The 27960-nt window shown below is 50.0% G+C and overlaps 1 protein-coding gene across 1 annotated transcript; it reads right to left on the bottom strand.

Moving 5' to 3' along the window:
- Positions 1 to 9364: 9364 nt before the first annotated feature.
- On the bottom strand, positions 9365 to 27913 carry EMC8 (ER membrane protein complex subunit 8). Its single transcript, XM_004280079.4, has 5 exons — positions 27428 to 27913; positions 19310 to 19386; positions 13881 to 13950; positions 13085 to 13179; positions 9365 to 12573 (listed from the first exon to the last, which is right to left on the bottom strand). The coding sequence occupies exons 1-5, from the start codon at positions 27656 to 27658 to the stop codon at positions 12414 to 12416; spliced, it is 633 nt and encodes a 210-aa protein (XP_004280127.1). The 5' UTR covers positions 27659 to 27913; the 3' UTR covers positions 9365 to 12413.
- Positions 27914 to 27960: the final 47 nt, after the last annotated feature.

The following is a 27960-nucleotide window of genomic DNA, read 5'->3' as shown; positions in this document are numbered from 1 at the left end:
CTGTTGTCGCCACACACGTCAAAGGACATTCCTGACACTGGTCCAGCCCCTCTGCTTGGGGTGGGAGGGCCAGACCAAGGTGGGCCGTCACGTGGGCCAGGTGAGGACGGCTCAGCTCTAACCTCAGACTCTTCCACGGACAGTGAGACGGACAGCCAGGCTCTGCTAGAGGAGCTTCTCAGAGACACACGTTTCCAGGTGTCTCCCTGCAGCATCTGTCTCTGAGGTTCTGACAGGTGCCCCTCAGGTGGCGCAGGAAGCTGGCACCATCAAGGGTATTTCACAGGAGATACCAGGCAAGATGGGCAGTGGGTGGGCATGTGCTCTCACATCCCACATTCTCTCTGACCACAGGGCAGCCCTTGCTTATTGGCGCAGAGGAGGGAGACCTGTGTGCATAGAGGAACACTTCCTTTTCCACGATTCACTGGAATGTCCCTCCTCGTCCTAAATGCCGCTCCCCTGCCCTTTGGAGCCTGTACACACAGCACCCACACTTCCTCTATGCTGGGCATGGGGCACACTGCCTGGTCTGGATGCTCGGGTATGTGAGACATCAGAGGCGCCAATGGAAAGGACGAGATAAGTCAGCTGTCACCCTGGCCCCCAGGCACGACCCCCGGGCTGACAGTTCCCGCCCCCACTGCCAGCCTTTGACCACCACCCAATCCCCGGACCCACAGGGCTGGGGGGCAGGGTGGAGCTGCAGGGATAGCCGAGCAACAGGGTGGTAGCAGCCAGGGATAGTGGTCTCAACCTGCCCACACTCCCGGTGGCTGGTCACTCCCTGGGAGTGGCTCTGTCCTGGCTCTGTCCCGCCTCCCTGGCTGCTCAGGTGGGAGGCCCACCTGGGATGCTTCTCTGCCCCAGCTTCCGTCCACCAGAGGGACGGCCCTTACCTAGGAACTCAAGCTCCTCCTGTGTGTTTGCGCACCAGCTGTGGCCTTCACCGCACTGAAGGGCCTGTGGGCGGGGCCCGCAGGGGACTCTTCTCTACGCCTTCTGCTCTCACACAGTGTACCGACGGCTGAGTAAAGGAATGGCCAGGAGTCAGCTGGGTTAGAGGCTGCGGGGGGTGGGGGCGGGGCGGGGGGCAGCTCTGAGCACCCCCCCCGACCTTCCTGCAGGCCCAGGGGAGGTGTGGGGTCCACAGGGTGTCTGAGGCTCTGCCCGCGTGAAGCTGGTCTCAAAGGTGGGCTGCTTGGGAGACACATTTGGGAAGAATGCCAAGTGACTCCTTGCTGAAACTGGAAAAATACTTAATTTCCTTTGGGTCCCAGGCTGCTCCCCATCTGCTTTGCTCCCCCAGGCCCCCAACCAAAATGCACTCCCCTCGTCTCTGCTGCCGGCCTGCCCCACTTGCCCAGGTCCACTCCTGCCTCAGTTTCCCTCTGCCCGGATGTGGGTGGTGGCCCGGCGTGTGGCTGCGTGCGCAGAGCGTCAGCCGGCCTGGATAACCACGCTCCCGTAATTATGCGGAACGCCGCCCCTCCTGGATAATCCCGTAAGGCCTGGAGGAGCGGCGCCTTCCTCCTGGGGTTTCCGCGGGCGCAGAGCCTGCTGGTAAAGGCACCCCAGGGCTCCGTGAGTCTTGAGAACGGCCTCTTCGCCCAGAAGTAATTTAGCAGAGAGCCTGGCTGACCGCGGGACAGCCATTTTCCCATCAGAATCTGCAAATGGCTTTGAGCTCCTCAAAGTGAGTGAGGCCGGCACTGAGTAAACTCCAGGCATTAGAGGTGATGGACAGAACAGCTGGACTCTGGAAGGACCAGCTCTGAGCTGCAGGGCAGGATGAGGTGGGAGGCAAGGATGGCAGAGGCAGCAGGTGACACCCACAGTAGTCTTCCTTAAGTCTCACAGAGGGACACGTCCTAAGTAGGCGAGGAGAAAGGCACAGCCGAGCTCCTCAGACAAAGCACTGTTGCTCCCTATTGGCGGAGGCCTAGTATTAAAGCCGAGTCTCAGGAATACGCCAGCCCAGTTGAAGGAGCCACGGAGGCTGCTGCTCCTTCGGATGCCCGACACTGTCACAGCACGCGAGATTGTGCCGGGAGGCCCAGGACATGGGAGTTGTGCGCAGCGGGGGGATTCTGCTTCTTCACATTTTCTTCCCATGAAAAACTCTGTTTTCAATTTGCTTCTCCTTGATGACTTTACTTGAGCATATATATATATATATTTTTTAATTAAATTAATTTATTTAATATATCTATTTTGGGCTGCTCTGGGTCTTCGTTGCTGTGCGCGGGCTTTCTCTAGTTGCAGCGAGCGGGGGCTACTCTCCGTCGAGGTGCGTAGGCAGTGGCTTCTCTTATTGCAGAGCACGGGCTCTAGGCGCACGGGTTTCAGTAGTTGTGGCAAGCGTGTTCAGTAGTTATGGCTCGTGGGCTCTAGAACGCAGGCTCTGTACTTGAGGCACCCAGGCTTAGTTGCTCCGCAGCATGTGGGATCTTCCCCGACCAGGGCTCGAACCCATGTCCCCTGCATTGGCAGGCGGATTCTCAACCACTGCGCCACAGGGAAGCCCTACTTGAGCATATTTTTGATGTTACTGGCCATTTGGATATCTCCTTTTGGGAAGTACCTGATCAGTTGTGTTGCCTTTTTAAGAAAATTGGTCTGAAAATTTTAATATATTTGGATATATCGAAGTCTTTGTTGGGTGACTGTATTATAAATATCTTCTCTCGCTCTGTGACCTCCCTTTTCACAGTCGTAATTTTTTTTTAAAGAACAAAAGTTTTGATTGTAATGTAGTACAACCGATCACTTCTTTTTTTTTTTTTTTTTTTTTTAACAACTGATCACTTCTTTAGGTGTCCTGTTTAAAAATCTTTGCCAAGCCAAGGACGTGAGTATATCCTCCTGTTATTTTCTGGAAAGCTTATCATTTTACTTTTCATATGTAGACCAATAATCCATGAGATACCACTCCACACCACCAACATGTCTCACATTCAAAAGACTGACAACGCAGTGTTGCTGAAGGTACGGAGAAAGTGGGGGGCAGATGTTCAACTGGTAACGTCCCCTAAAAAGCTGAACATACACACCCCGACAGGCTCACTTCTGCACATAATCCTGAAAGGAACGTGTATGTATGCGCACAAAAGAATACAAGAAAGTTAGGGACTTCCCTGGTGGCGCAGGGGTTAAGACTCCGCGCTCCCAGTGCAGGGGGCCTGGATTCGATCCCTAGTCAGGGAATTAGATTCCCACACGCATGCCGCAACTAAGAGTTCGCATGACACAACTAAGGAGCCCATGTGCCACAACTGACGAGCCCGTGTGCCGCAACTAAGGAGCCCAAGAGCTGCAACTCAGGAGCTGGCAAGCTGCAATTAAGGAGCCCACCCGGTGCAACCAAACAAATAAATGAATTAAAGAAAAAAATTAATTGCAGCAAGATTTGTATCAGCCCAAGTCAGGAAAACCCCCAAATGTCCATCCACAGTGAAATGGGGAAATTGGGGTACGGTGATACAAAGAAATAACACACAACAAGGAAAATGCATGAAAAATTGCTGCCTGTAACATGAATGAATCTCACACACAATTCGAATACATGCTGTACCCTTCCATTTATATAAAGCTCAAAGACCAGGCGGAACTAACCTAGGTTTGGGCATGAGGGGCTCCTGGGTGCTGGCAGTGTTCTAATGTCCTATATCTGGAGCTCGGTGGTAGTTACAAGAGCCTGCACCTGCCCACTGTGTCCACTTTGTGAAAATTCACTGAGCTACGTACCTGTGATTTGTACACTTTTCTATACAACTGTTATATTTCAATAAGTAAATTTTATTAAGAAAAAAAAAAACTCTTGCCAAATATGTCTGAGACGGGAACACAGAGAACGTAGGACGTGAATATAAAGGGCAAACTTAACGGTTCTGGAGATGAAGTGATTAAATAATCCAGAAAATATCAATTACATTTCTTTCAACAAATTTAAATCTAAGACTTCAGAATTCAAACATAAAGGACTGTAACATTTAGGGGAGAGGATATTCAGCAAATGGGGAGATTTCAGATGATTCTGCTTTTCCAGTTCCTACCTTTGTCCGACTTGAACAACAGCAGGTCTCCGGGGGTATGTCCCGCACACCAGGGCCTAGGACAGGGCACTGGGGACACAGGAGGCAGCTGCACGGAGCACTCTTGGTACAGAGCCGCCTCCAGGAAGTGGGAAGTACTGACAGATTCCAGATATAATTTAAAGATTAAAGATAATCAACAGGCCTTCCTAGGTATAAGATAACTTGCGACGCAGGGAAAGTATAAAATACTGTCCTTGCCCAGCCGTCCTGGGTCCAGGGGCTTGAGATGGCTCAGAAGCTTTGAGTCCGGCGTCACCTGCCTGCTTCCTGTTGCTCAAACGTTTACAGCACATTCATGCATTCCGCGCGTGGCACATTTTAAAAGAGAAAAAAATCAAAGAGCTTCCTGCTGAGACAGAGTTCACTCAGGAGACCTCCCGCCAGGGTGAACCCTATGGAATTGTGATGCTTGAGCTGCTGACCTGTTGAATTAGCAACTTCACAGGGTCGGCCTAACGGTCCGAGTCCTCTGTCCCTGGCTGAGTGTACACAGTGGGGTAAGTCACTTCAGTTCTGAGGATCTCTAATTCTTCACAATAATGCATGGATTCTGGTCAGAGCTCAGGGTTTTTAAAAGTATGGCCTGAATTACCTGCTAAAAACTGACTTCTGGGTCCGAAATCTCAATGAATTTGGATTCTCAGGGCCTGAGCCCAAGAATCTGCACAAATTTTCTAATAGTTTACTTGTAATTATGCATTTTACCTCTTAATTTACACTGTAAGCTCCTCAAATGTAGGCTTCCCACGCTTCCCACTTTGCATCTCAGTATCCAGGACATTAAAGGTCTCAGGAGATCCTGACGATGTGACAGCTTTCCGTCGCGTCTTCGTGAACAGGGGGGAATGGGAGGCTGGCAGAATGGTAGTGACTTCTAGTTTCTTTTGGGTTTTCTACTGTGAACAGACACTGACATCGTAGTAAGCCAGAAACTGCATTAAGACTGGGGTGGGGGCAGGAGCGAGGCCAGGCAGCGTGGAAAGAGGAGGAGGGACACGGCTTCTCTGCCCCTCGTCTCCCAGGAGAGGCCCACGCCCTGGGATCTGGCCGTAGGAGTCCTCAGGCAGTCACTTCTAGTCCGGGCCTTGGTTCCCCACCTGTGAAATGCAGACCATAACACCCTTCCACTTCCTCGGGGCTGGGGTGGGGGGCGCGGACTGGGAAGACAAGTGTAAACGAAGGGTTAAAGAAAGGTAAGCTGCTGTTGCTGCTGAGAGCAAATGCTTTTATTCACTCATTCATTCAAGAAACGGTTCACTGAATGTTTACGATGAATAAACACTTAACATCTTTCTTAGCAAAGGACTAAGTAGGCTTTTACCTTGAGGGTCAGTCTGGCCAACACTATGTTGTAGAACTGTTAAAACATTTGCATCAAGAACCTTATGCAGCGTAGCCCAAACACATTCTACTAAGAGCTAGCACATGTATTAGTACCTCTGGTCTTCACAACCTCCCTGCAAGTAGGTGTCATCACCCTCCTTTTTCAGACGAGACCCGAGAGGTAACCCGCCCACGGCCACAGAGTTGAAGTAGCCAGCTGGGACCCACACCGCACACCGCTGCAGCCTGGCGCAGCCGTCTAAGAACCGGGGCGATGAAGCACTTCCCAGGCAACAGGAAGATCAGTTTCTGAGAACATTCTTCTCTGAGGAACAACCATCTCTTCAGTAGTGAGGTCAGCGCAATGGAGAAGGGCAGCTGGGGGACGACAGCGGGGTCCACTCTACACACTTCACGTAACCCTCAGCGCCCAGGGCACACCCAGGCCCTCAGCAAACTCGGGTGAGTGTCCTGTCGTGGGGCAGACTCCCCGACTACGCGGGCTGCGCTGGGCCTGAAGCCTTGTCCAGAGAACTTCACAAGCACAGGTAGATCTCCTTTTACTGCGCTTTGCAGATACTGCATTTTTTTAAAATTGCAGCTCTGTGGCAACCCTGTGTTGGGCAAGTCTATTGGCACCATTTTCCCAAGAACATCTGCTCACTCTGCGTTACATTTTGGTAAATCTCACAGTATTTCCAACTTTTCCACTATTGTTATATTTGTTATGGGGATCTGTGATCAGTGATCTTAGATGTGACTGTTGGAATTGTTTTGGGGCGCCACAAACCACACCCAGGTAAGAGAGCAAACAATCGATAAATCGCGCGTGTTCCGACTGCGCCACAGACCAGCCGTTCCCCCCTCTCTCCCTCTCCTCGGGCCTCGCTATTCCCTGAGACACAACAATATTGAAATTAGGCCAATTAATAACCCTGCGATAGCCTCTAAGTGTTCAAGTGAAATGAAGAGCCGCACGTCTCTCACTTTAAATCAAAAGCTAGAAACGATGCAGCTTCGTGAGGAAGGCGTGTGGAAAGCAGAGCCAGAGGCCTGCTGTGCCAGCTATCTGAGCTGTGAATGCAAAGGAACAGTTCTCGAAGGAAATTAAAAGCACTGCTCCGGTAAACACACTGATGGGAAGAGGAAACAGCCTTACTGCCGATATGGAGAAAGTCTGAGTGGTCTGGATAGAAGATCAAACCAGCCACATTCCCTGAAGCTACAGCCTAATCCGGAGCAAGACCCCAACTCTCTCCAGTTCCGCGAAGGCTGAGAGAGGGGAGGGAGCTGCAGGAGGAAAGTCTGAAACAGAGGTCGGTTCATGAGGTTGAAGGACAGAAGCCGCCTCCGTAGCACGGAAGTGCCAGGTGAAGCCGCAGGTGCTGAGGGGGAAGCTGCGGCTCAGGTCGTCCGTGAAAGTGCTGCACTGAGCAAGAGATGATCACTACGGAGGAAACAGCCTGCTACCGGAAGAAGATGCCGTCTAGGACTTTCCGAGCTGGAGAGGGGAAGACAATGCCTGGCTTCAAAGCTTCCAAGGACAGGCTGACTCTCTTGTTAGGGGCTAATGCCTAACGTTAGAGTGACTTCCAGTGGAAGCCAGTGCTCATTTGCCATTCCGAAAACCCTAGGGCCCTTAAGGACGATGCTAAAGCTACCCCGCCTGTGCTCCATAAACGGAACAACAAAGCCTGGATGACGCGAATCTGCTGACAACACGGTTTACTGAATATTTTTAGTCCCACCGTTGAGACCTGAGGCTCAGAAAGAAAGGTTCTTTTCACAATATTGCTGCTCACCGACAATGCACCTGGTCACCCAAGAGCTCCGATGGGGACGGACAATGAGATTAAGAGCATTTTCATGCTGCTAATAACACAACTTCCATCCTGTAGCCCATGGATCAAGGAGTCATTTTGACCTGTAAGTCTTATTATTTAAGAAACACATTTCTTAAGGCTCTAACTGCCACAGTGATTCCTCTGACGGATCTGGGCAAAGTAAATTGAAAACCTTGTGGAAAGGATTCACCATTCTAGATGCCATTAAGAACATTCCTGATTCTTGGGAAGAGGTCAAAATACCAACATGGACAGGAGTTGGGAAGAAGTCGATTCCAGCCCTCATGGACGTCTTTCAGGGGTTCAAGATTCAGAGGAGGAAGGAACTGCAGATGTGGTGGAAACAGCAAGAGAACTAGAATTAGAAGCGGAGCCTGAAGATGTGGCTGAATTGATGCAATCTCATGATAAAACCTGAACGGATGAGTTCTTATGGATGGACACAGAAGTGGTTTCTTGAGATGGCATCTGCTCCCTATGAAGATGTTAAGACTGCTGAAATGACCACCAAGGGTTTAGACTATGACATCAGTTTAGTTGATAAGGCAGGGTTTGAGAGGACTGACTCCTATTTTGAAAGAAGTTCTACTGTGGGTCAAATGCTATCAGACAGCATTACATGCTACAGAGAGATTGTTCACGGAAGTCAATCCATGCAGCAAACTTCACTGTTGTCTCATTTTAAGGAACTGCCACTGGCACCCCGGCCTTCAGCAACCACCGCCCTGATCAGGCAGCGGCCGTCAACACTGAGGCAGGCCCCTCCACCAGCAAGAAGATCCTGACTCGCTGAAGGCTCAGATGATGGGTAGTACGTTTTAGCAATGACGTATTTTAAGGTACGTACATTGTTTTCTCAGACATAATGCTATTGTACACTTAGCAGACTACAGTATAATGTAAACATAACTTTTTTATGCACTGGGAAGCCAAAAAATTCATGTGACTCTATTGCTTTATTTCGGTGATCTGGATCTGGACCCATAATATCTCCGAGGTGTGCCTGTGTTCGGAAACGCAATTACTTACTACAGGCTTACTGACTGTATCTGGAACTTTTCTCAGACAGCATTAATACAGGACGCTATTCTGCTTCATATGGTAACGCAAGTTCAAGCCAAAGGTTTCCTCCACTCAAATCGAAGTGGAGCTTCTGCTGGCACTTGTCACACTACTTTGAAAGCAAAAGACCAAGGAAGACACAATTTTTGGCGGTTCTAAAGCTGGACTAGATCCCAAGAAGTTAATCTTTAAGGGAAAAAAAGCTCCTTAGAAGAATGGGGATTCATTTTGGAGAAATGCAAAACTGGATCAGATTTTGCATCCCATTCGAGGAGATCGTAAGCATTTTAGGAGTAACAACAAGTCAACGTTATGAGGATACAAATATCAAAGTTATCCCCTGGACGCTGAAGTGTGAACGCAGTCAGGTTAACACACCACCTATCTGAGAGGTGGCAGGAGGAACACAAACCAACATTTGCTGCCAGGCTTTCTACTGAACCGAAGAAAAAAATCTAACGCTTAAGAGGCACTGAGTTGATGGAAAGGCTAAAGAAATGTCAATTAGTAAAACGAAAGTCTATTTTAAAATTCAGCTCTCTTCATTAAAATTGCTAAAAATCTCCGCAGGGTACGGAGATGAATGCTCACGGTTATTTTTCTGGCTTCTACTTAACAGCATGTCACGAAGCAGCTACCCTGTTAAGACAGTTGTAATGCTAAAACGGGGCAGTTTTGGAAGCAAATATTTTTCTTTTGAAGGCAAAACAAAAAAGGTAGGTCAGAAAAGCTGAAAATGACTACACACAGGAACAAGAGTTTTCCAAACACATCAATCAGAAAAATGAGCTATTAAGTCAAAGCTACTTAGACAGAACTTTTTACACTGAGGAGTCTTAAAAATACCAGATGCCTGGAAAACTTCAATTACTCAAGATTTCTAATTTGCTTTTTATTCTAGGTCAATCTAATTTCATTAGAACTAGCAAAGTCAATTTTTCCTTAGTATACGCATTGCTTTCTGTCATTTATGCCTACCTTTTCACATTTAGTATTCTCAGTTCTTTTTTTTTTTTGCAGTACGGGGGCCTCTCACTGTTGTGGCCTCTTCTGTTGCGGAGCACAGGCTCCGGACGCGCAGGCTCAGAGGCCATGGCTCACGGGCCCAGGCGCTCCGCAGCATGTGGGATCTTCCCGGACCGGGGCACGAACACGTGTCCCCTGCATCGGCAGGCGGACTCTCTACCACTGCGTCACCAGTGAAGCCCCTAGTATCCCCAGTTCTTAAAGGCAACCATTAGACATGGAAAATGGCATTTTTACATAAACCAGTAATTCATCTGTCCCACTCACTTCATGATGGATAGATGCTATGGAAGACAGAAAAATGTCCACCAGGATTTTAAGCATATGGCTGGTTCTAAGGGGATATCGCTACACCTCCCCCTTCCCCTCCAACCCCTTCAGATTTAAGTAGGAAAGAGTTACTCAGGGGCATTTTGACGGACGAAGATCTCTTCAATGTACAAATATACTCTGTGTTGCTCCTTTAAGTTTTCTAGGAAAAGGCAGAGTATGAGTCCATTTCAGTGGCTAACTGACAGGCTCTCACTTTTATGCTGCGTGGGGAAGAATGAAGACTGTTCTTAGGGCCAGGAGACTGGAGGCTCAGAGGCCACACAGCAAGGCTTGGCGAGGTAACAGGGAGGGGAGCCCAGCCCAGGGCCTGGGGCTCCCCTCAGAGGCTTCTGCTGTCTTTACAAGCACCCAGGACCAGTTATCTGCACTCTGGAATCTGTTTTTGTTTTTTTCACAGATACGTTCCTCCCTTTAGAGTATTTAATATGCTTTCTTTTGAAAACATAAGCCCGACTCAGCCATGGACGGGGCGCCTGGTTCTAGGCTGAAATCCAGACTGGAGAACGGCACATGTTCCTGGGAAGGTGGGGGCATCAAGAACAAGAATTCCACAAAGAGGTGAAAATGAGGGGAAATAAGACTATCCTTGCAATGCCTCCAAAACTAGCCTTGGCCACACCTTTTGTTCCAAACCGCTCTGCCAGTTCCCCTTGACCTTGACCTGGAGGTAGCACACGTTCATTTTAATCCCAGGAAAAGAGAGCCTTTTCTTTTTCATTTTATTTTTATTTATTTATTTATTTATTTTTGGCGGCGTTGGGTCTTCGTTGCTGCGCACAGGCTTTCTCTAGTTGCGGCGAGTGGGGCTACTCCTCCTTGCGGTGCGCGGGCTTCTCATTGCGGTGGCTTCTCTTGTTGTGGAGCACGGGCTCTAGGCGTGCGGGCTTCAGTAGCTGTGGCTCGCGGGCTCTAGAGTGCAGGCTCAGTAGTTGTGGCGCACGTACTCAGTTGCTCCCCGGCATGTGGTATCCTCCCAGACCAGGGATCGAACCCTTGTCCCCTGAATTGGCAGGCGGATTCTTAACGATTGCGCCACCAGGGAAGTCCCAAGACAGCCTTTTCTGTGGTAAATGCTGGAGGTAACTCACTCTTTTTCGACACAAATACAGACCCATCTGGGACGAGACTGTGCACTGCATTCCACTTGTGCTGGCCCTGGCGTCTAAGTCGAGGAGAGTGAAAAGATAAAGTGTACCGATGCATCCATCACCCCTTCATTTGTCTTCCCCACGTGACTTAAAGTCAGCTTAAAAAGCCAAGGGCAAAAAAAAAAAAAAAAGCCAAGGGCGAGCAGGATTTGAAGAAAGAAGAGAAAATCTGGTGGACCAGATAAAGCACATCTATTGTAAGCAATGCTGAAATATTTCCTACTTATTAATTAAGAGAAAATAGTGAATGCTGTGTCATAAACCTTTTCAATAGATTATCCGATTGTTACAAATTTCCTTCATGTAGTCCAAAAAAGGACAGTAGCAAAGGTACAGTTCTCTGAACTCTGCGTGAAATAATTCATGTAAAAAAGAAAAAGATGTAATGGAACCATAAAGTTTCCCCATCAGTTTCCTACGACTGGGTTAAAAAGCTTGACTGATTGTTTCAAGTATAATGATTACAGACAGTGCAGTGTAAAACTCCGGGACCCTAAGTTTTGTTCTGCTTTTGTTGCTTCAAATACAAAAAAATAATTGTTTTGAAGACATAAATTAGAACCATTTGGACAATCATGCAAGTCAGTCGGGAGTCAGGACCGATTCTTGCCTCTTGAAGATAATCTTAGCATGGTTCCACTTTTCCTTTGGTTCCACAGGTTTACAAGCTTTCTGGTTGAGGATTATTACACTGTGCTCCCATCCAAGCTGCCTTCCCAACGATGTTTGTTTTTACCCTTAATGGTGAAGGTTTCTCAGGCAACTGTGGCATTATTCCCACGTGTAGAGTCGTGGCAGCTACGGAAGCCTGACAGTGGGGGGGCGGGGGCGTGCTGTTCGTAGCTGCTGACACCAGCACACAGCTCTCAGACACTGCTCAGCACCCGCACGCTACGTGCCTGCCCAATCCCAGGGTCTGGATATTAACTCAAACAGGATGAAAACTCACACGCACTCTCATTTGGGTATAAGATCTGGGCCTTTTTTTTTTTTTAAAGATAGTTCATAAGCCTTAAAAAGTATTCTCTCCAGGGCTTCCCTGGTGGTGCAGTGGTTGAGAGTCCGCCTGCTGATGCAGAGGACACAGGTTCGTGTCCCTTGGTCCGGGAAGATCCCACGTGCCGCGGAGCGGCTGGGCCCGTAAGCCATGGCCGTTGAGCCTGCGCGTCCGGAGCCTGTGCTCCGCAATGGGAGAGGCCACAACAGTGAGAGGCCTGCGTACCGCAAAGAAAAAAAAAAAAAAAAAAAAAAAGTATTCTCTCCAGATTATAAAAGGTTAAAATCGTTTAATAGGAACAATCTTGGACAAGCAGAAATAGCTTTGATTTAAAGCATTATAGCAACGTACAACTGGGAAGGAGTCCACAGGGATGGTCAGATGGGACAGTCTGTGCCTGTTCTCGAGGCTCTGCATTAGAAAGACGACTGACGGGACACTGTGCCCTCTTGCAAGGCACATGCCACTTCTGTAAACTGTCAGCTTGACACACGGGCTATGAGAGATTTTATTTACATTTAAAAATAGCTTTTCTTCTTCAGTGTAGCGGAAATGCCCAGAGGCCAGTCACTGAGATCCCTCCCTAACACAGGTGCAGAACAGCTTTATTGATCTCTGGGTTTGTCCAGTCATTCCGAATGTCATCCAGGTGATTATCAAAATCCACGAGCGCTTCATAGGACCGGCTTTCCAGGAGTGATGCCGAGATCCTCTGGGCCTCTGGCCAGTCTTCACAGTAATCGCTACGAGGTGAAACAGGAGAAATCAGCCTCTTAATGAAAACCGGCGGCTTTTCAATAGAGTAAACAGGAAACCAGCCACATGCAGAGTGGTATAAAGGAAGACAATACTGAACACTAGCAAACACGTACGTTTAAACACATGAAGATGTACATAAGGAATCTGAAACGTGAAGGAGTCACCCTCCACATGAAATTCTGAAAAAGCTGGAAGTAGATGACTGATTACAAATAAACCGAGCCAAATGCCTGGAAAGAGGGTGTGGCTTGGGGAGGGGTGCCCTGGGGTTGGGGTGGGAAGACCCTCGAGTGACACTCAGGTTGTCCCGACTGCTCGGAAACCCTGTAGGCCTCAGTCCTCCAGGGGTCGAGGAACATGCATGACTTCTGTGTGAGGTCTGCACACTCCTCTGGGGAAGACGCTAACTTAAAAACGCTTTCCTGTGGGAGCTGGGTGCCCGGAATGGCACCAGCACACGTGGCACGTGGGCCATCCCGGGAACAGGGCACTCACTAGTGAGGGTCTCGGCAGCGCCATTTGTTTTCGTGGTGTTCGTACACATGGATTGTGGGTACCACGCAGTCCATCGTGAACTTAGTGTTGTCTACCTGCAACGAGACAAAGGACATGCTCGTGAACAGAGCCAGCACTTCTGCTGCAAGTCCGCAGACCCTTCCTCATGGCTCTCCCAGGACCAGTGTCAACACTGCCCGTGGCCGAAACCCCACCTCACAGCGCATGACACCACGAGAGCACGGCCCAGGTGCACTGTGTCATACCGGAGAAACACTAAGTACTTTACCGCTTTTTCACAAACGTGAAGCTTCCAAACTTTACTTCTGCCTTCCCTGTTAGAATCCCACCTGAACTGAGGTTTACAGGCTCTTGAGGAGAGCTACTCCCCTCCCTGGTTCCCTCCCCTGCTCCCTCAGCCGTGCCAGCTAACGTAATCCAACAGTTCTCACACTTGAGCGTGCGTGAGAATCATCTGGAAGCTTACTGAAACACAGACTGCTAGGCCCCTAGAATCTGCATTTCTAACAAATTCCCAGGTGGTGGTGGTGGTGCTGCCATGGGGACCCCGCTGTGAGACATGCTGAAGTGGAACGACCCCCACCCCTGGAACTCCGTGCGCCGGGACAGCAGTGGCGTGCGGTTGGGAGCAGACTGCAAAAGGGGGCCACGGTCCGATGAAGTACCCGCAGGAAGGAAAACCGCTGACATCCACAGATAGAGCTCCACGTCAGCAAGAGGACGCTCAGAAGCCGCCCGCACACAGAAGACTCCGGAGCGAGCGAGAGCGACTTACCATGATGAGAGCCGTGTCGCTGAAGCCCTCGGCGATTCTGGAGGCCACCTTTTCTGCAACCTGGTTTGGACTGTGAGAGAAGAACCAGCGAGGTTACCGCATTCTAGTTAACGCCGTTCAACACTGTCTGCCTAAGGCAGAGTGGAGAGCAATGATACAGAGACCAAGGGCACCAGTAAGCTGCCCGAGCTTGTTACGCCCGCCCGCTTAAGTAGCTTCTGGTGACTGCGTTCCCCCTGCAGTGACTGGTGAAGATGGGGAATGCTGCGTGGGCCATGTGGGGCCCTTCCCCCACCAGGAAGCCCTGGGAGGGGGTCCTGAGAGGGTGTCTTCTAAATGGAAAGGCTCCCTGGACCCCGGGGGAGAGCGCCACCCAGGGCCTGCGACAACGGTGCTGCTGAGAGCTGCCCCAGGCCAGCAGCCTCCAGGGCCCACCTCCTCCATCTTCGCCCTCAGCCGCTGGAATGGGGTCAGTTGCTTTTCCTTTTTTTTAGTTTTAAAAATTCCTAAGCCATTCCAGATCTTCTCAGTGCTCGTGAGCCTTCCCTGGCTGGCTCTGGCCCTGCGCCCACCGCAACCTTGATAAATGGCAACTTTCCACCTTACGTCAATAGGGTGACTTGGAGAGCGGGTCTCACGCGTCCCTGCGCCCCCTCCTCCCGCCCGCAGGCCCATCCACTCTGACCTCCCCCTCGGGGCCTTACTTAGCTCCCTTCCCCCACAACCGGCCCAGCTCTGATGTCAAATCTGAGTCTTTTCCTTTTTAGGACAAGAAAATTAACCGGTTCTGTCCAGCCACGGTCCAACTTCTCTTCTCGCTTTCAACCATATTTCTTCAACCTCTTTAGTAAGCTGACGGTCCTGTCCCTGTCGCTCCATTTCCTCACTATGCCGTGCAGGCTGGCGTCTGCACCCTCACCCCGGAGGGCCAGCACCCCGAAGCCTCCCCACCGTCTGCCAGGCTCCCAAGGCCCCGCGGCTGGAATCCGGGGCGGCTGGAGTCCGAGGCGGGCAGGCCGCCTTGTTCCCAGTTTCTCTGGCTGAGGTGACCTTTCCCACTTCTTTCCAGCCCCGCTCCAGGCGCCTCCACTTTGCCTCCTTCATTCTCCCTGCCACCCGCCCCCTTCAGCCTGTCACCAGAGGCATGCGTTTCTAAAACTGCCTCCTCACCAGTCTCAATTTCCAGGCTCTTCTTAGAAGATAAAAGCCCCCCGTGCTCAGGCTGGTAGACCCAGCCGCTCTCGCCACGGGACCAGCTACCGTTCCCACCCCCGGAGCAACGCTGTGTGCCTTCCATCCCAGGGAACTGTCTGCGCGTCTCCTCCTCACACGCCCCTCCTCCCGCTCAGACCTTTCCCGGTCTGGAATGCCCTTCGGCGCCCACCTCTGCTTACTCAATTCCTTCCATCTTTAATGCCCAGAAAACACCGTCCTCTCTGGGACGTCTTGCCAGCTGCCCCAGATGAGGTCCATTAGCCCCCTCTCTGAACACTTAGGCCTCGGTATGCAGTTGTCTTTTTCCGCGTCTTTTTTCCCTGCACAACTAGAGTCTCAGCTTTCCGAAGCAGGGACAGAGCCATAAAGAAACACGCTACACAATTACGGTCGTTTCTTTGTGACTGAGGTGAAAAAGCTGGTTCAATGCTTTATAAAAATACGTTTATCAATTATTCTATTTTCACTTTTAAAATTGAGAATTTACAGAGATGTGTGATTATTTACCTGCAGTATCGTGTTAAGAAAAATGAAACAAAAAAAGTTTCATAGAGAAAGGGCCTCAGGGATTCTTGTCCCTCAGGTCACCCCGGAAGGCCCTCAAAGTGAAGGCAGCGCTTCACAGGAGTCGGCGTAGTGGGACCTGCTGACTCACCCGCCCACTGCAGAGAAGGCGCACCGCGCTCCGAGTCTCTGCGCATCCTCGCTCACTCGCACCTTAAGTGCGAAGGGAAACGAAGCCAGCGTTTGCTAAGAGCGTGATCTTCTCCCTAGGAGCATTTGCCACAAAGAAACTGGCAAAATACTATTATCCTAACGTTTATGATTATCATAGTACTTGGTGACTTTTATTGGGAAGGGGATCGAGAAACATTTATTATGTTTCATTTCAGGTGCCCCCAAACTCACACTTAACACGTGTTCTTTTGAAAGAACTTAAAACTTACAATAGTTAATGAATTGCCAAAGTATTTCAAAGAACTACCAATTTTGTTTACCTCTTATTTGTATTTCACACTTAGTCTCTAACACCGACCTGCTCCACTCCTAATGTCAGATTGTCACATTGTGACAGTCAGGTCAGTACTTTGTTTCCAACCAGGCTGCGCAAGTCCTTGTTCCTGTGAACAGTCAGCTGCCAAACACAACGGCGGGGACCCTGGAGAAGGAAGCCTCTTGCCACTCCCCCTTCCCAACCCACACAAGACTAGGCATCTACCTGTGACTGAGAGCTCACATTTACATCTAAAAGCTCTTTACTGAGCTTCTACCTCAGGCCAAGGCACTGGACCTGGTACTGAAATCTACCCCTCATGAAATGTTTATCATGAAGCAAAGCTCCAGCAATTATGAAATGATCAAATGAAACTTGATGGGATAACCTGAAGTTTTTAGGTTACAAACACCTTACAGTTCTTTTAGTTACAAACACCTTATAGTTCTTTTTCTCTGATTAAAACAGTGACTGAATGATCCTTTTTTAAAAAAGGTAATCGCAGGACTAGTAACAGGACCGGCCTCTACTTGGAATCAAACACAAAGTTAATAAGCACGCTGCACGTGGCTTCGCTCTGCCCTCCTCACTACCACTCTCCGAGGGATGAACTCTTTAGCTCCATTTTACAGACAGGACCACTGAGGCCAAAGTGGTGAATCAGTAAGTCACTGAGGACTTGAATGCAAGTCTAACCTGGCTCCAAAGCTTATGCTGTGAGACGATGTGAATCAGCTGATGTTTCTGAAAGAGGAGCAAAATTTTAGCTAGGCGAGGCTGAAGAGAGAAGGGAAGGTTTTCTAGGTAGAAGCAAACGGTACCGAAGAAGGAAGTCAGTGTGATCCCAGCTTCTGAGCTTCCTGGCTGTGTGGCTTTGGTGCAGCGAGCGTCTCTGGCTGGAGTTTCTTCAGCTGAGTGCCCTTGTGAGGATTCGAAAGGATGACACCACGAAAGCCCCAGGCCAGGCACAGTGGTAGTGACTGGAGGTTTACTCCAAACACGCTGCGGCGGTGGATTAGATCCCGGAGTATGGCCGAGGCTCACGGGGTCAGAAGGGATCCAGAGGGTTACTGGACACACTTGTCTCACCGCCCACCACACTCTCTACAGATCTCACCAATGGCTGGTAGGCACTTAGACACTGGCTTCAGTGGGAGAATGAAGACCTCCTGAGCAGAGCAGGTGAAGGACCTGGGAAATTCTAGAAGGTGTGAAGAGCATGAAAGTGGTGTCTGAGCAAGATGATTCTAGGCTGGGCTGCAATGAGGTCCGAAGAGAGGCAGGACGATGAAGAGGCCATGAGCCAAGTGAGGCAGCGGAGGGGAGAGCCTGTGCGGGCGCGTCTGGGGGCGGGGGAGGAAGGAAGCCAGCGCCATCCCCTCTGGCCCGGTCTCCTCTCCTTCCTGCAAGAACAGCTGCGGGACAGGGAAACCTTCCAAGGACAGCTCCCCGCTGCTTACAAAAGAGAGAAATGCCTCACAGCCGTCAGGGTGGCCTCACCTGCTGGCGCCCCCTCTGTGCGTGCGCCCCACACTCCTGCCGGTTTCCACCTGGTGTCTGCATCACGCTGTCCCCGCTCCGCACTCTTCCCTCTGCTCTCCACGTCTGCACGTGACAGGACCCTGCCACGCGCAAGCATCCAGTTCAAACGACACCCCTCCCCGGGGGCCCCTCTGGTCACAGCAATGGACTCAATGCCTGCCTGCTACTGCTGGACAGCCCTCTGTACCGCCCTCCCGGCATGGGGCCTGGGGGCCTGCACCACAGGCCTAGGTTTCGGTGCCTTTTGTGTTCAATCCAGCAACTCGAGGGCAAGGCCAAGAGTCCAGCTTGGCTCAGCACAGAGCTTGGCCCGGGACAGGCTCTTTGTGCCCTGCAGCCTCTTTTGTGTAACAAAGACCAAGACTGACACCGGCCATGAACAGGCCATGAATACCCCCAGCTCATCAGGACCCGGGAGGCAGGGGGGCTCAAGCGGAAGGCGTGGTCAACAAGAGATGCACCTGAGAGAGAGCCCGACCAGCAGCGGGCGGGAAGAGCGTGGGAGCCAGGCTTCGGAGGGCGCCCCTGCGCCGTGGCCCACACAGAGGCTTTCACAGGGGTCTGCGCCGGTGACCCTGTCTCCCTCTGAGTCCCGACTGGGCCCAGTCCTCTAGGGCAAAACGGCTTCCATCCCTGAAGTGTTTCATCAGCTTATTGTATTATGGCCCTAACGCTGTGAGTCCAGCCTCTTCTTGCCTTTGCTGGGCAAGTGGATGTGACTCCAGGAGACACTTCGGTCTGGGGTCCTTCACTGCGTCCCAGGCTGCCTGGCCACGTGAGGGAAGCGTGCGAGGGCACCCCGGCTTCTGCCTCTGGCTTTCGGCTGGTCAGGGTGCTGATTCCTCTGGGACTCGGCCTGTGAGGTCCATCAGGCTGGCTGCTGGTCGTACCCCTCGACCAGAGGGCACTCTATCCTCGGGCCGGACGTCTTGACCCAACCCCCCTCACCCCTTCTGGCAGCGCAGGTACCAGCTTTTGTCACCAGCTCCAGGTGACTGCACCACCCTCTCCTGAGTTCTCTTACATACCGTTCACACCTCTGGAAACAACCGCCTTATTAAGTCCTCCACAAATTATCCTAACTACAGGGTGTCAAGTGTTTTTCTGCTGGGACTTTGACACAGAAAGAAAGCAAAGACCTCAGCTTTGCTCATTAGTGAGAATCACAGTGGGTGCAAATAGCCGGATAAAAGAAACCGGAACTTAACATGAAAGAAGCAGCAAACACCGCATTTTCATCAAAGTATCAGACCTTAAGAGCACCACACCTACAAGTTACTCTTTTTTTAACCCCCCAAAAGAGCGGAGTTCTTTCCTAACACTATGCCCTACATCATTCCCACCTTGGGAATGGGAAGCAAGACACAGCTGAGTGGGGATAGAAACAGGAGGCCCTGGACTGTTGCTTTCATTCTATGAATTCCCTTCAAGCAAAATAAAGAAGATACAGAACAGAACGTTAATATAAATGTTTAGAATTACTAAAGTTTAGAATTACTGTTGTTTGGAATTACCCATACCGCAGTCCCCCTGGAATACCATAAACAAGCAAGGAGGGCCCAGAGGGGTTCTAACAGATTTTGCATCCTGAGACCACGGAGGTCAAAACGTGTAGCAGAGATCACCTCCCTCACAGTATCATTCTTTCAGACCACAGAGGGGTTTTGCATGGACATACCTGGCATCCTTTACTCGCTCGTTAGCTTGATAATAACCAGCAATCACATAGCTATTATCTTTGCACCATGAATCAATCTGAAAGAAGAACAAAATTTGGGAAGAAAAGGTGAATGATTTTCCCTTAAATATCAAGTCTCAATAAACAGAGGGAACCCCCCCCCAAGATGCTGGGACAAGTCAGATATAAGCCCTGTATCCTCCTCCCTATAAGAATGAAATGGGGGAGTTCCCTGGTGGCCTAGTGGTGAGGATTCCAGGCTGTCACTGCTGTGGCCCAGGTTCAATCCCTGACTGGGGAACTGAGATCCTGCAAGCCGAGCAGGACCGCCAAAAAAAAAAAAAAAAAAAAACAAGCATGAAATGGGCGTTCAGAGGAAAGAAGGTCACCCCAATTTGCTTTTCACAGTCCACGTGAGGCCAGAGAAAGCAAAGAAGAGCCTGGGCTCCAACTGTCACTGAGGTGGGGTGTCTTCCCATAGAGGAGGACCCTGTAATGACTGGGAAGGGTGGGGCTGGACATGAGGAATCACCTCCTCCCCCAGTCCCAGCAGAAGGCCCCAGTGCAGACATATATTAAATGGGTACAGTGCCGCGGGTGAGGTGAGACCAGAGTTACACACCTTCTCTGACAATATGAAGCACTGAGGCATTCTGGGGCTTGAATAAGCCTTAAATCAATCCTTCACAGATAAGCAAACTAAAAAGCTCGGAGAGGGTCTAAGTTTGCACAGCCAGCTAGCACAGCCAGCCTGGGAATATAAGTCTGTTTCAAAGCCAACTGCTTTAATACCGTATCTCCGTATTCCTAGCAACACACCATGAAAAATCCATCATGCCGGGATGTGGGGTAAACAGGCACGCGCGTGCACGCGCACACCCTTCTCTGTGGCATGTTTTTAAATGGGAGCATGGCAGTGGATTTTTAAAGTTTTTTGTTTTATAATGCCACTCTTCTCTCATCAGATTTAGCATCCTGCAGGTCTAATGCTATTATTAAAAGCAACAAAAGGTCATCCTGTTTTGCCATAATGGAACTTTAATAATACACTGCAGTAAATTCTATCCTCAGTCTGCAAAAGAAGAGATAAAATTGATCCTTGAGTTTTTCAAAGTAACTGGTTAAAAATGTTTTCCTTTTCTTTCTTATTTTTTTCCTTTTTTAAACATAGCTCTACTGCTCTTTTTCTCAAGTTCTGGTGTGGGTCTCCAACAGTCTCCTTTATGACTAAAAGCAGACATTACAGAATGGTTACAGCCCAAGGTTCCCTCGCTCACACAAGGATTAGAATAATAATTCTGGCTTCCTAAGAGCTCACAAATTACCACATTTGGCCAAAACCAAGGCTCAGTGAACGAATTAGACGTTTTGGTCATCCACTCAAAAGACGAGAGCCATGTCTACAAAATATTTATAACGGATCTTTCACTGTAACTTTGATGCAAATTATTCCACAATTACTTATATTTTGTTTCTATCACCTCTTCAAGGAATGAGTTCTAGAAACTCTCTCTTGCTGCTTACAGCAGCAAATTCTTTCATTTCTTTCTAAATGTATCTCTATGTGGTATCAAAGGGCATAGTCCTGTTCTAAAATTTGGCATTTGGTCCCATTCCCTGAACTCAAACCCATAAGTTAGCCCATCCTTTAGTGTAGCCCTCTCAGTCTTTGTTTCTGATCAAAGACTGGTCTCTTGAGTGTGTCCTCCCTTGAGGTGACCCTCACCCCTGCCCACTTGGGTGCCCCTCTCCCAGCCCTGTGGTGTGGGCTGTTCTTATAGCCAGAGTCACAACTACAGATGGTATCCCAAGTTTGGCTACTGTCCTGGCTTCCTAATGCCCTTGTAACAAGTTACAAAAACTTAGTGGCTTAATACAACACAAATTTATCTTACGGGTCCGAAGTCTAAAATGGGCTGATTCCTTCTGGAGGCTCTAGGGGAGAATTCGTTCCTTGCCTTTCCCGACACCTAGGGGTCACCCTAGGTGTGGCTGGTGGCTGTACCACTCTGACCTCTGCTTCTGTCACAACTCTTCTCTCTGACTCTTACCCTGCTGCCTCTTACGAGGACCCCTGTGATGACACTGGGTCCATCAGACAATCTAGGATAATCACCACGTCTCAAGATCCTTAACTTCATCTCATTTGCAGTCCCTTTTACCACGTAAGGTTACACGTTCACAGGTTCCAAGGATTGAGGTGTGGACATCCTGGGGGGCCATTTTTTGGCCCACCACAGCTACGTTTAATATAAGATAATTATTTTCTGCTGCTGCTATCCTGACCATCCCCAGCAGTAGTCCTTTTTTATGGCCATGCTGCGCCAAGCTCATGGCCATGAGCTTGCGGGATCTCAGTTCCCTGACCAGGGATCAACCCGCGCCACGGCAGTGAAAGCCCAGATTGCTAACCACTACGCCACCAGGGACTCCCACAGCAGTCTTTAGTGAGCAGTCTAAGCTGCTCCCAGATCCCTTTCCTGGGCTGAAGGTATCGGTTCAGGACTCAATCCTTAGCAAACACATGGTGGCACCTTATACCTGCACTCAGAGAGCAGAGGAGTCACTTGACATGAAGGATGATTCTTGTGACACACACAATGCACACCTCAACTTACACTTTACCTAACGAGGGTGAATTCCTGTATGTAAAACTCCAAGGGCCTAACCAAATTCCAGCAGAAAAATAACGTCAGGACCTTGAACTTCTAGTAGAACTCTTTTTAAAAAAATTTTATTTATTTAATTTATTTTTGGCTGCATTGGTTCTTTGTTGCTGTGTGCGGGCTTTCTCTAGTTGTGGGGAGCGGGGCTACTCTTCGTTGCGGTGCGCGGGCTTCTCATTGTGGTGGTTTCTCTTGTTGCGGAGCACGGGCTCTAGGCACGCGGGCTTCAGTAGTTGTGGCTCGCAGGCTCAGTAGTTGTGGCTCGCGGGCTCTAGAGCGCAGGCTTAGTAGCTGTGGCGCACGGGCTTAGTTGCTCTGCGGCATGTGGGATCTTCTCGGACCAGGGCTCGAACCCGTGTCCCCTGCATTAGCAGGCAGATTCTTATCCACTGCGCCACCAGGGAAGCCCTTTTGTTTTGTTTTTGTTTTTTTGGCAATGCCGCATGGCTTGCGGGATCTTAGTTCCCTGACCAGGGATTGAACCTGGGCCCAGGCATTGAAAGCGCTAAGTCCTAACCACTAGACCACCAGGGATCTCCCTAGTAGAACTCTTTGAAGAGGCTGTCCCCAAAGTGAACCAGGCACAAAAGCTCTGGCTTGGCTTTAGAAACCTTTCAATGATTCAAAAAAGAACGACCAAGTTAAGTCTGGATGCCTGTTGACAGGCACGCACAGCCTGTCCGCAGCTGTCCAGATTCAGACACAAGTGGCCCACAGTTGAGGAATGGAGACTGGCCATCAGAGCCTACAGAGGGGGCATAAACAAGTTTCAGTGGAACCAGACCTCATCGGTGAGAGTGACCCGGCGGGCAGTAAGAGTCAGGGTGTGGGAGGAGGCGAGCAGTGTGGACAGTCGGGAGGGTGGGGGTGGGGCAGGCAGCTCTTGAGGGCCCTCAGAATCCTGAAGTCAGCCCAAATGGCAACTCGCTCCCTCCCAAGTGGGGCCGGACAAGGCAAAAGAACTGAGAAGCTGTCTGACCGCTGTTCTCAACGAATCCGCTTCCATCTTCCTCACCTTGCTGCTAAGATGCCCTACTCCCGCGATGCATCTTGTGAACGATCAAAATGAAAAAGTTCAGGACAACACTCTGAAACTCGTCAAGTGACTCTGAATACAGGGTCCAAATCCTGCATTTGCTTATTAGTTTCTTTTACTTTTCAGAGGGAAAGAAGGACACTTTCACCTTGGCATAAGTCTGCCACCCTCTGTTCAATGCCCTTTCAGGCTCGTTCCATTCCAGACACATAGGAGAACAACTGAAGGCCCTGGGCCCAACTCATCCGTTCCCAGTTAGACTGCACAAAGAAAGCAGCTTCTCTCAGCAATCTCACTAACATTTGCACGTATGAGGCACCTTGTAATTTTCAAAGCACCAGCACCCACCTCAGGTGGCTATATAACAGCCATGAAGTAGGCGAGGCAGGGAGCTGATAAGAGCCACCCCCAGCAGGGCGTTGCTCCCGTGTTTGCCACTTACAAGCCTCCCTGTCTGCAGCAATGAGCAGGCCCTGGCTTCTAAAAGTAGAGGGCTTGTTAGTTTCACGAGAAGAAAAGCTCCTTCTCAAGTCGGCTGCTGATCCTCCTCTGGCAGGAAAGGAGCTGGCTCCAAGGAGGAAAAGCTCTGGAGGTAAATGGCATGGGGACAGAGGGTGAAGGTCAAGGGCAAGAACTGAAAGGAGAACCCAGAACAGCCAGCTTCCCTCTCCCAGGCCAGCACGTTTATGTTCTGGAGAGAAAAAGGGGCAGGAGGAAGCAGGGGGCTGAGCCAAAAGCCAGAGGGGCAGCAGCCTGTGCAGATGAGTAGAGAAGGCACGTGTGGAGGCAGCAGAAAGAATTCTAGACCCAAGTCACAGTGACTAGACCAACCGGCAAAGAAGGAAGTCCTGGAGCAGAATGTAATGCAGAGCAGGTCCACGGCACCAGGAAGCCACCGACCGGGGAAAAGGGCAAAGAGGGCTTAGGGGGACAGCAGGTTTATGCTCATTTCCCTACTGACATTTTATGGATTTTTGCTTTTAGAAATAATTCCATCACTACCTACGTCAAAGGGTTATAAGGATAAATTAACAGGCATAAGTACTTTAAAAAAAAAATAGAAAGCACCCAGAAATGCAAGGATTTTTTTTTAATGGAAAATTATAATGAAAAGCCTTGCAAAGGAATCTGAGGCTGCCCTTTGATGGACTGCATATCAAGTCAGTCTTTCCCACTTATCAAAAAAACTCGATACGAAACTCCCTGAATAGAAACAAGCTGCGAGAATGAGGCCTCGTTTACACAGTTTCATGGAGTTACACGCTTTATTAAAACTACATCTTCTATAGCTGATAAACCATGGCTCCATACACGGAGATTTTTTCACTGCCTTCAGGTTATAAAGTTGCTAAGTCACAAGCTGAATGATATAAACTTAAATATCTTAATTGTAATACAAAATTTGTGGATGGACTCAAACTGCAAATTTTCCTTTATAACTTTATTTTGAAAGTTATTTAATTTGTACTCAGTTGACATCTTTCTCGTATTTTTCAAATTCTGAGTCTATGATTCAAAGTTTTGATCAATAGAAGAAAAGTAAGCACAAACCACCACTGCTTGGCAAGGATAAAACTTTGGCTGTTAGTTTCTACTGTTTGAAAAGCTAAGCGCAGAGAATCTAGTTTGCACTTAATTTTGCTGGACAGCAGACACAAACACTGAAGGGCACATTTGGGGACATGCTGGAAGGCGAGTCTGGAGTGCAGCGTGCAGTGATGCAGGGGGAACAGGGTCAGAACAAGGCCTCAAGCAGTGCCCCTTAACAAGCTGTGGCAGTGGGCCTGCCTTAAGAGTCAAGGGCCCCTCTGGGCATCTTCCCTCCCCAGGTAAACGGTGGACACAGCCCTAATCCTTGGGGAAAATTCACGTAAAGGCGACTCCGAATGCAGCTGCTTACAGTTGGTATATTTAATTCGTTCAAGTATTGCATTTATATCTTGTAATAGGAACATAACCCTTTAACTCTGTAGAGCTTACTTAAGGATGAAAAGAATTAATCCTATTTTGACAATTCCAAGTGAGGCTCAGGTTTGCCTTTAAGATGCTCTTTATTTCTGATAGGATTTTCTAGGGATAAAGCAACACACCTTTTCCTCCTACCCACCCTGGCTCCACCTTGGTTAGTCTGCTGACTTCCCTCCTTCCACCCACCCCACAGAAGCTGGAGTTCCTCAGGTTTCTGTCCATGGCTCTCTACTCATTGCACATAGTCCCAGCCAATAGGACCTGCTCTCATGGTTTCAAAAGTCATTGGGAAGCTACTGGTCCCCCATCTACGTCTCCAGCCCACCCATCTTCTGAGTTTCAGACCCATTTTTCAGCCGTCAACCCTAGGTCATTTTCCCTCAATGAATGGTGCCACTGTCCTTCTGATGCTTAAGTCAGAAATAGAGGTGTGTCACCCTTGCTTCCTTTTCCCTATGTCCCCACACGATTAGTCACGGAATGCTGTGGATTCTCCCTCCTGGCTCTCTCTGGTCTGTCTCCTCTGCTTCCACAGTGCACTTAGTTTAGGCCACCTCTCTGCCTCTAGTATTATATATACTCCCGTTTCCAACATCCTCTTTGCTGCAGGCTGGGGCAATCATTCCAAGACACAAATGTGACCATGCAACTCTCCTCCAGTGGCTTCCCTGTCCTCATGATGGAGCCCAAACTCCGCTGTGTGATCTGCAAGGTCCTCTACAATGAAATCTGCCCACTGCTCACCTCTCTCCATGCCAGGTCGCTTTATACTCTACACTCTAGCTCCTCCCGAAATACCCCTCCCCCCATTTTCTCCCGATCTTTGCACAAGCTACTCCCTCTGCCTTGAGCGGTTTTCCTGCATCCCCTGAAGGAAGGCTGGGTTACGTGAACCTTCCCCACTTTCTGCTCAACTCCTCATACGGCACTTATGCTTCGCTACTGTACTTGTCCGCTTGGTACAAGTTCAACTGCGAAGCAGGTGCAGTGTTTGATCCATAGGCATATCCCTCCCCCAGCACAGTCCTGACACCACTGGACAACTGAATAATCCTGCATTGATGCTACTGGTTGATCTAGTTCCCGAAAGGGAATGCACTTCACGTATCCAATCGCCGCGCAATTCCCTTGATAACAAAATAATCAAGACAGGTGGTTGAGAAGACTTGAAGTAACAGACACATGCACACCCTAGGGATGTATTGGTACTGACAAGCTATTTCTTCAGGAGCTAAAATGGTTGATTTTATAAATATCATTTACTTCTTATCTATCTCCTGCCCCAAGATGATATGAAGAAATTCAGACAATGACTCAGTTTAAAAGGCATTCAAAGATGTGCCCAGTAAGCTTAGGCGAGGACCGTTCGTCTCAAGATACTTTCTGCTCACCAAGACTTTACATGGGTGTCATAATTAGGTAAATTACAAAATGGATTCATTTTACTTGTTGGGAGGTATAGAGAAAGGACTTCTAGCTACACCTTCTCAAACTTAACTAGTTTTTGCATAATCAACTAATATTTTTTAGTATCGTAGTTTATATGTATATGAAAAACTGCACCTCAAGCCAGGCAAGTCTGAGTCTACAGTTTATTTTTCCCTAAGGTTTCAACTCAAATTTATCGGTGGTCTTTTTTCCTTTATGGGACACCATACCTCAACAAGCACTGCCTAGGATTCAATGACCAGCCAGTCTATCCCTATGCCACATCTTTTCTCACTGTACTTCAATAGACCGACCAGTCGTGAGCAGACCCACATAAGTGTGCGGGCTGGAAGGTATGTCTGCTCCGGCTTTTAAATTCCACAAACCTGCCATCTGCGGGTTTTAGCTTTTAAAACCACGGGTGCATTCTAGATGTCACTAAGGAGGACAGACGAGCTTCCCTTACAAAGCGCTCAGGCGCATTCTCGGGCCGCAGTGCCCGTGAGGCCAACGCTGCCTCTAAACGTGCCTCCACCCTCGGGGTCCGGGGCACTAACGTCGGAAGAACCGCAGCCTTTACACCCACGGCAGACACGGATCCGGCCCCGCGAAGGTGCGCAAAAGCCAAACCGCAGTGTCAAAACTTCTCGTGACTCAAAATCCCAAATACAAACGCTGTCAAATCATCGCTCACTTAACGACGGCTTGTTTCTATAAAGGATACCGGTGTGAGAAAATTAATGCATTATTCGTCGCCTAAAGCGTCTAAAAACACCCAGGACGGTTAAGATCGCTCCTGCGGCCGCTGCCACTACGAGCTGCCATCTGCGGGGCCTTGCTAAGTGCAGGCAAAGGCCTAAGCGCCCTCGCGGGTCGTGCGTTCGTGGTCACGGCTACCTCGGGGGTGGGTCTAGACTCTGGCTGGACCACTGGGAGCTTCCAGCTGGGACTGCTCGGAAGCTGATCGCCAGGCGGTCTCCTGCCCTGCTGATTCCGTGGCAGGACCCTTCCCGCGCTTACCAGGGTGAGGGCCACCTCCAGCATGGGGGCGAGGGCCAGGGTGCCGTGGAAGAGGGGTATACAGTCCACGAAGAGGGTGTGGTGGGCACCCGGGCCGCCCAGAGGAAGGTGCTCCTTGCGCGGCTTCTGCTTCTCGGCCACCAGCAGTCCGTTGACGGCGCAGTGCGGGTACTTGGCGCCGTGCAGCACCATCTTGCAGTAGGCCTGGGTGGTCAGCTTCACCCCGGGCATGCTGAGCCCGGGAGGGCCCCGGAGGCCCGGCGCCGGCCGAGGCCTGGGTCCGCTGCCCGGCCGTGCGGCGCCTCGGGGGAGAAGTGGGACGAGGCGGCGGCTGCCTGGCGCGGCCCCGCGGCTGGCGAAGGCCTCCACAGGCCAGGCCCCGCTGGGGCTCAGCTCCTCTCGACGCCGGCTTCCCCCCGGGAGAGACCGATGAGCTCACGTCAGTCTCCCCTCGCGCCTCTCGCCGGGCGCCGCCGAAAAGCTGTCTCCCAGCGGCCGCCGGAAAGCAGCCCGGCCCTGCGTTTTACGACGTT

Source organism: Orcinus orca, chromosome 20, assembly GCF_937001465.1.
Source record: "Orcinus orca chromosome 20, mOrcOrc1.1, whole genome shotgun sequence".
Classification (NCBI taxonomy): Eukaryota; Metazoa; Chordata; class Mammalia; order Artiodactyla; family Delphinidae; genus Orcinus; species Orcinus orca.
This window is presented reverse-complemented; position numbering and strand designations above follow the sequence as displayed.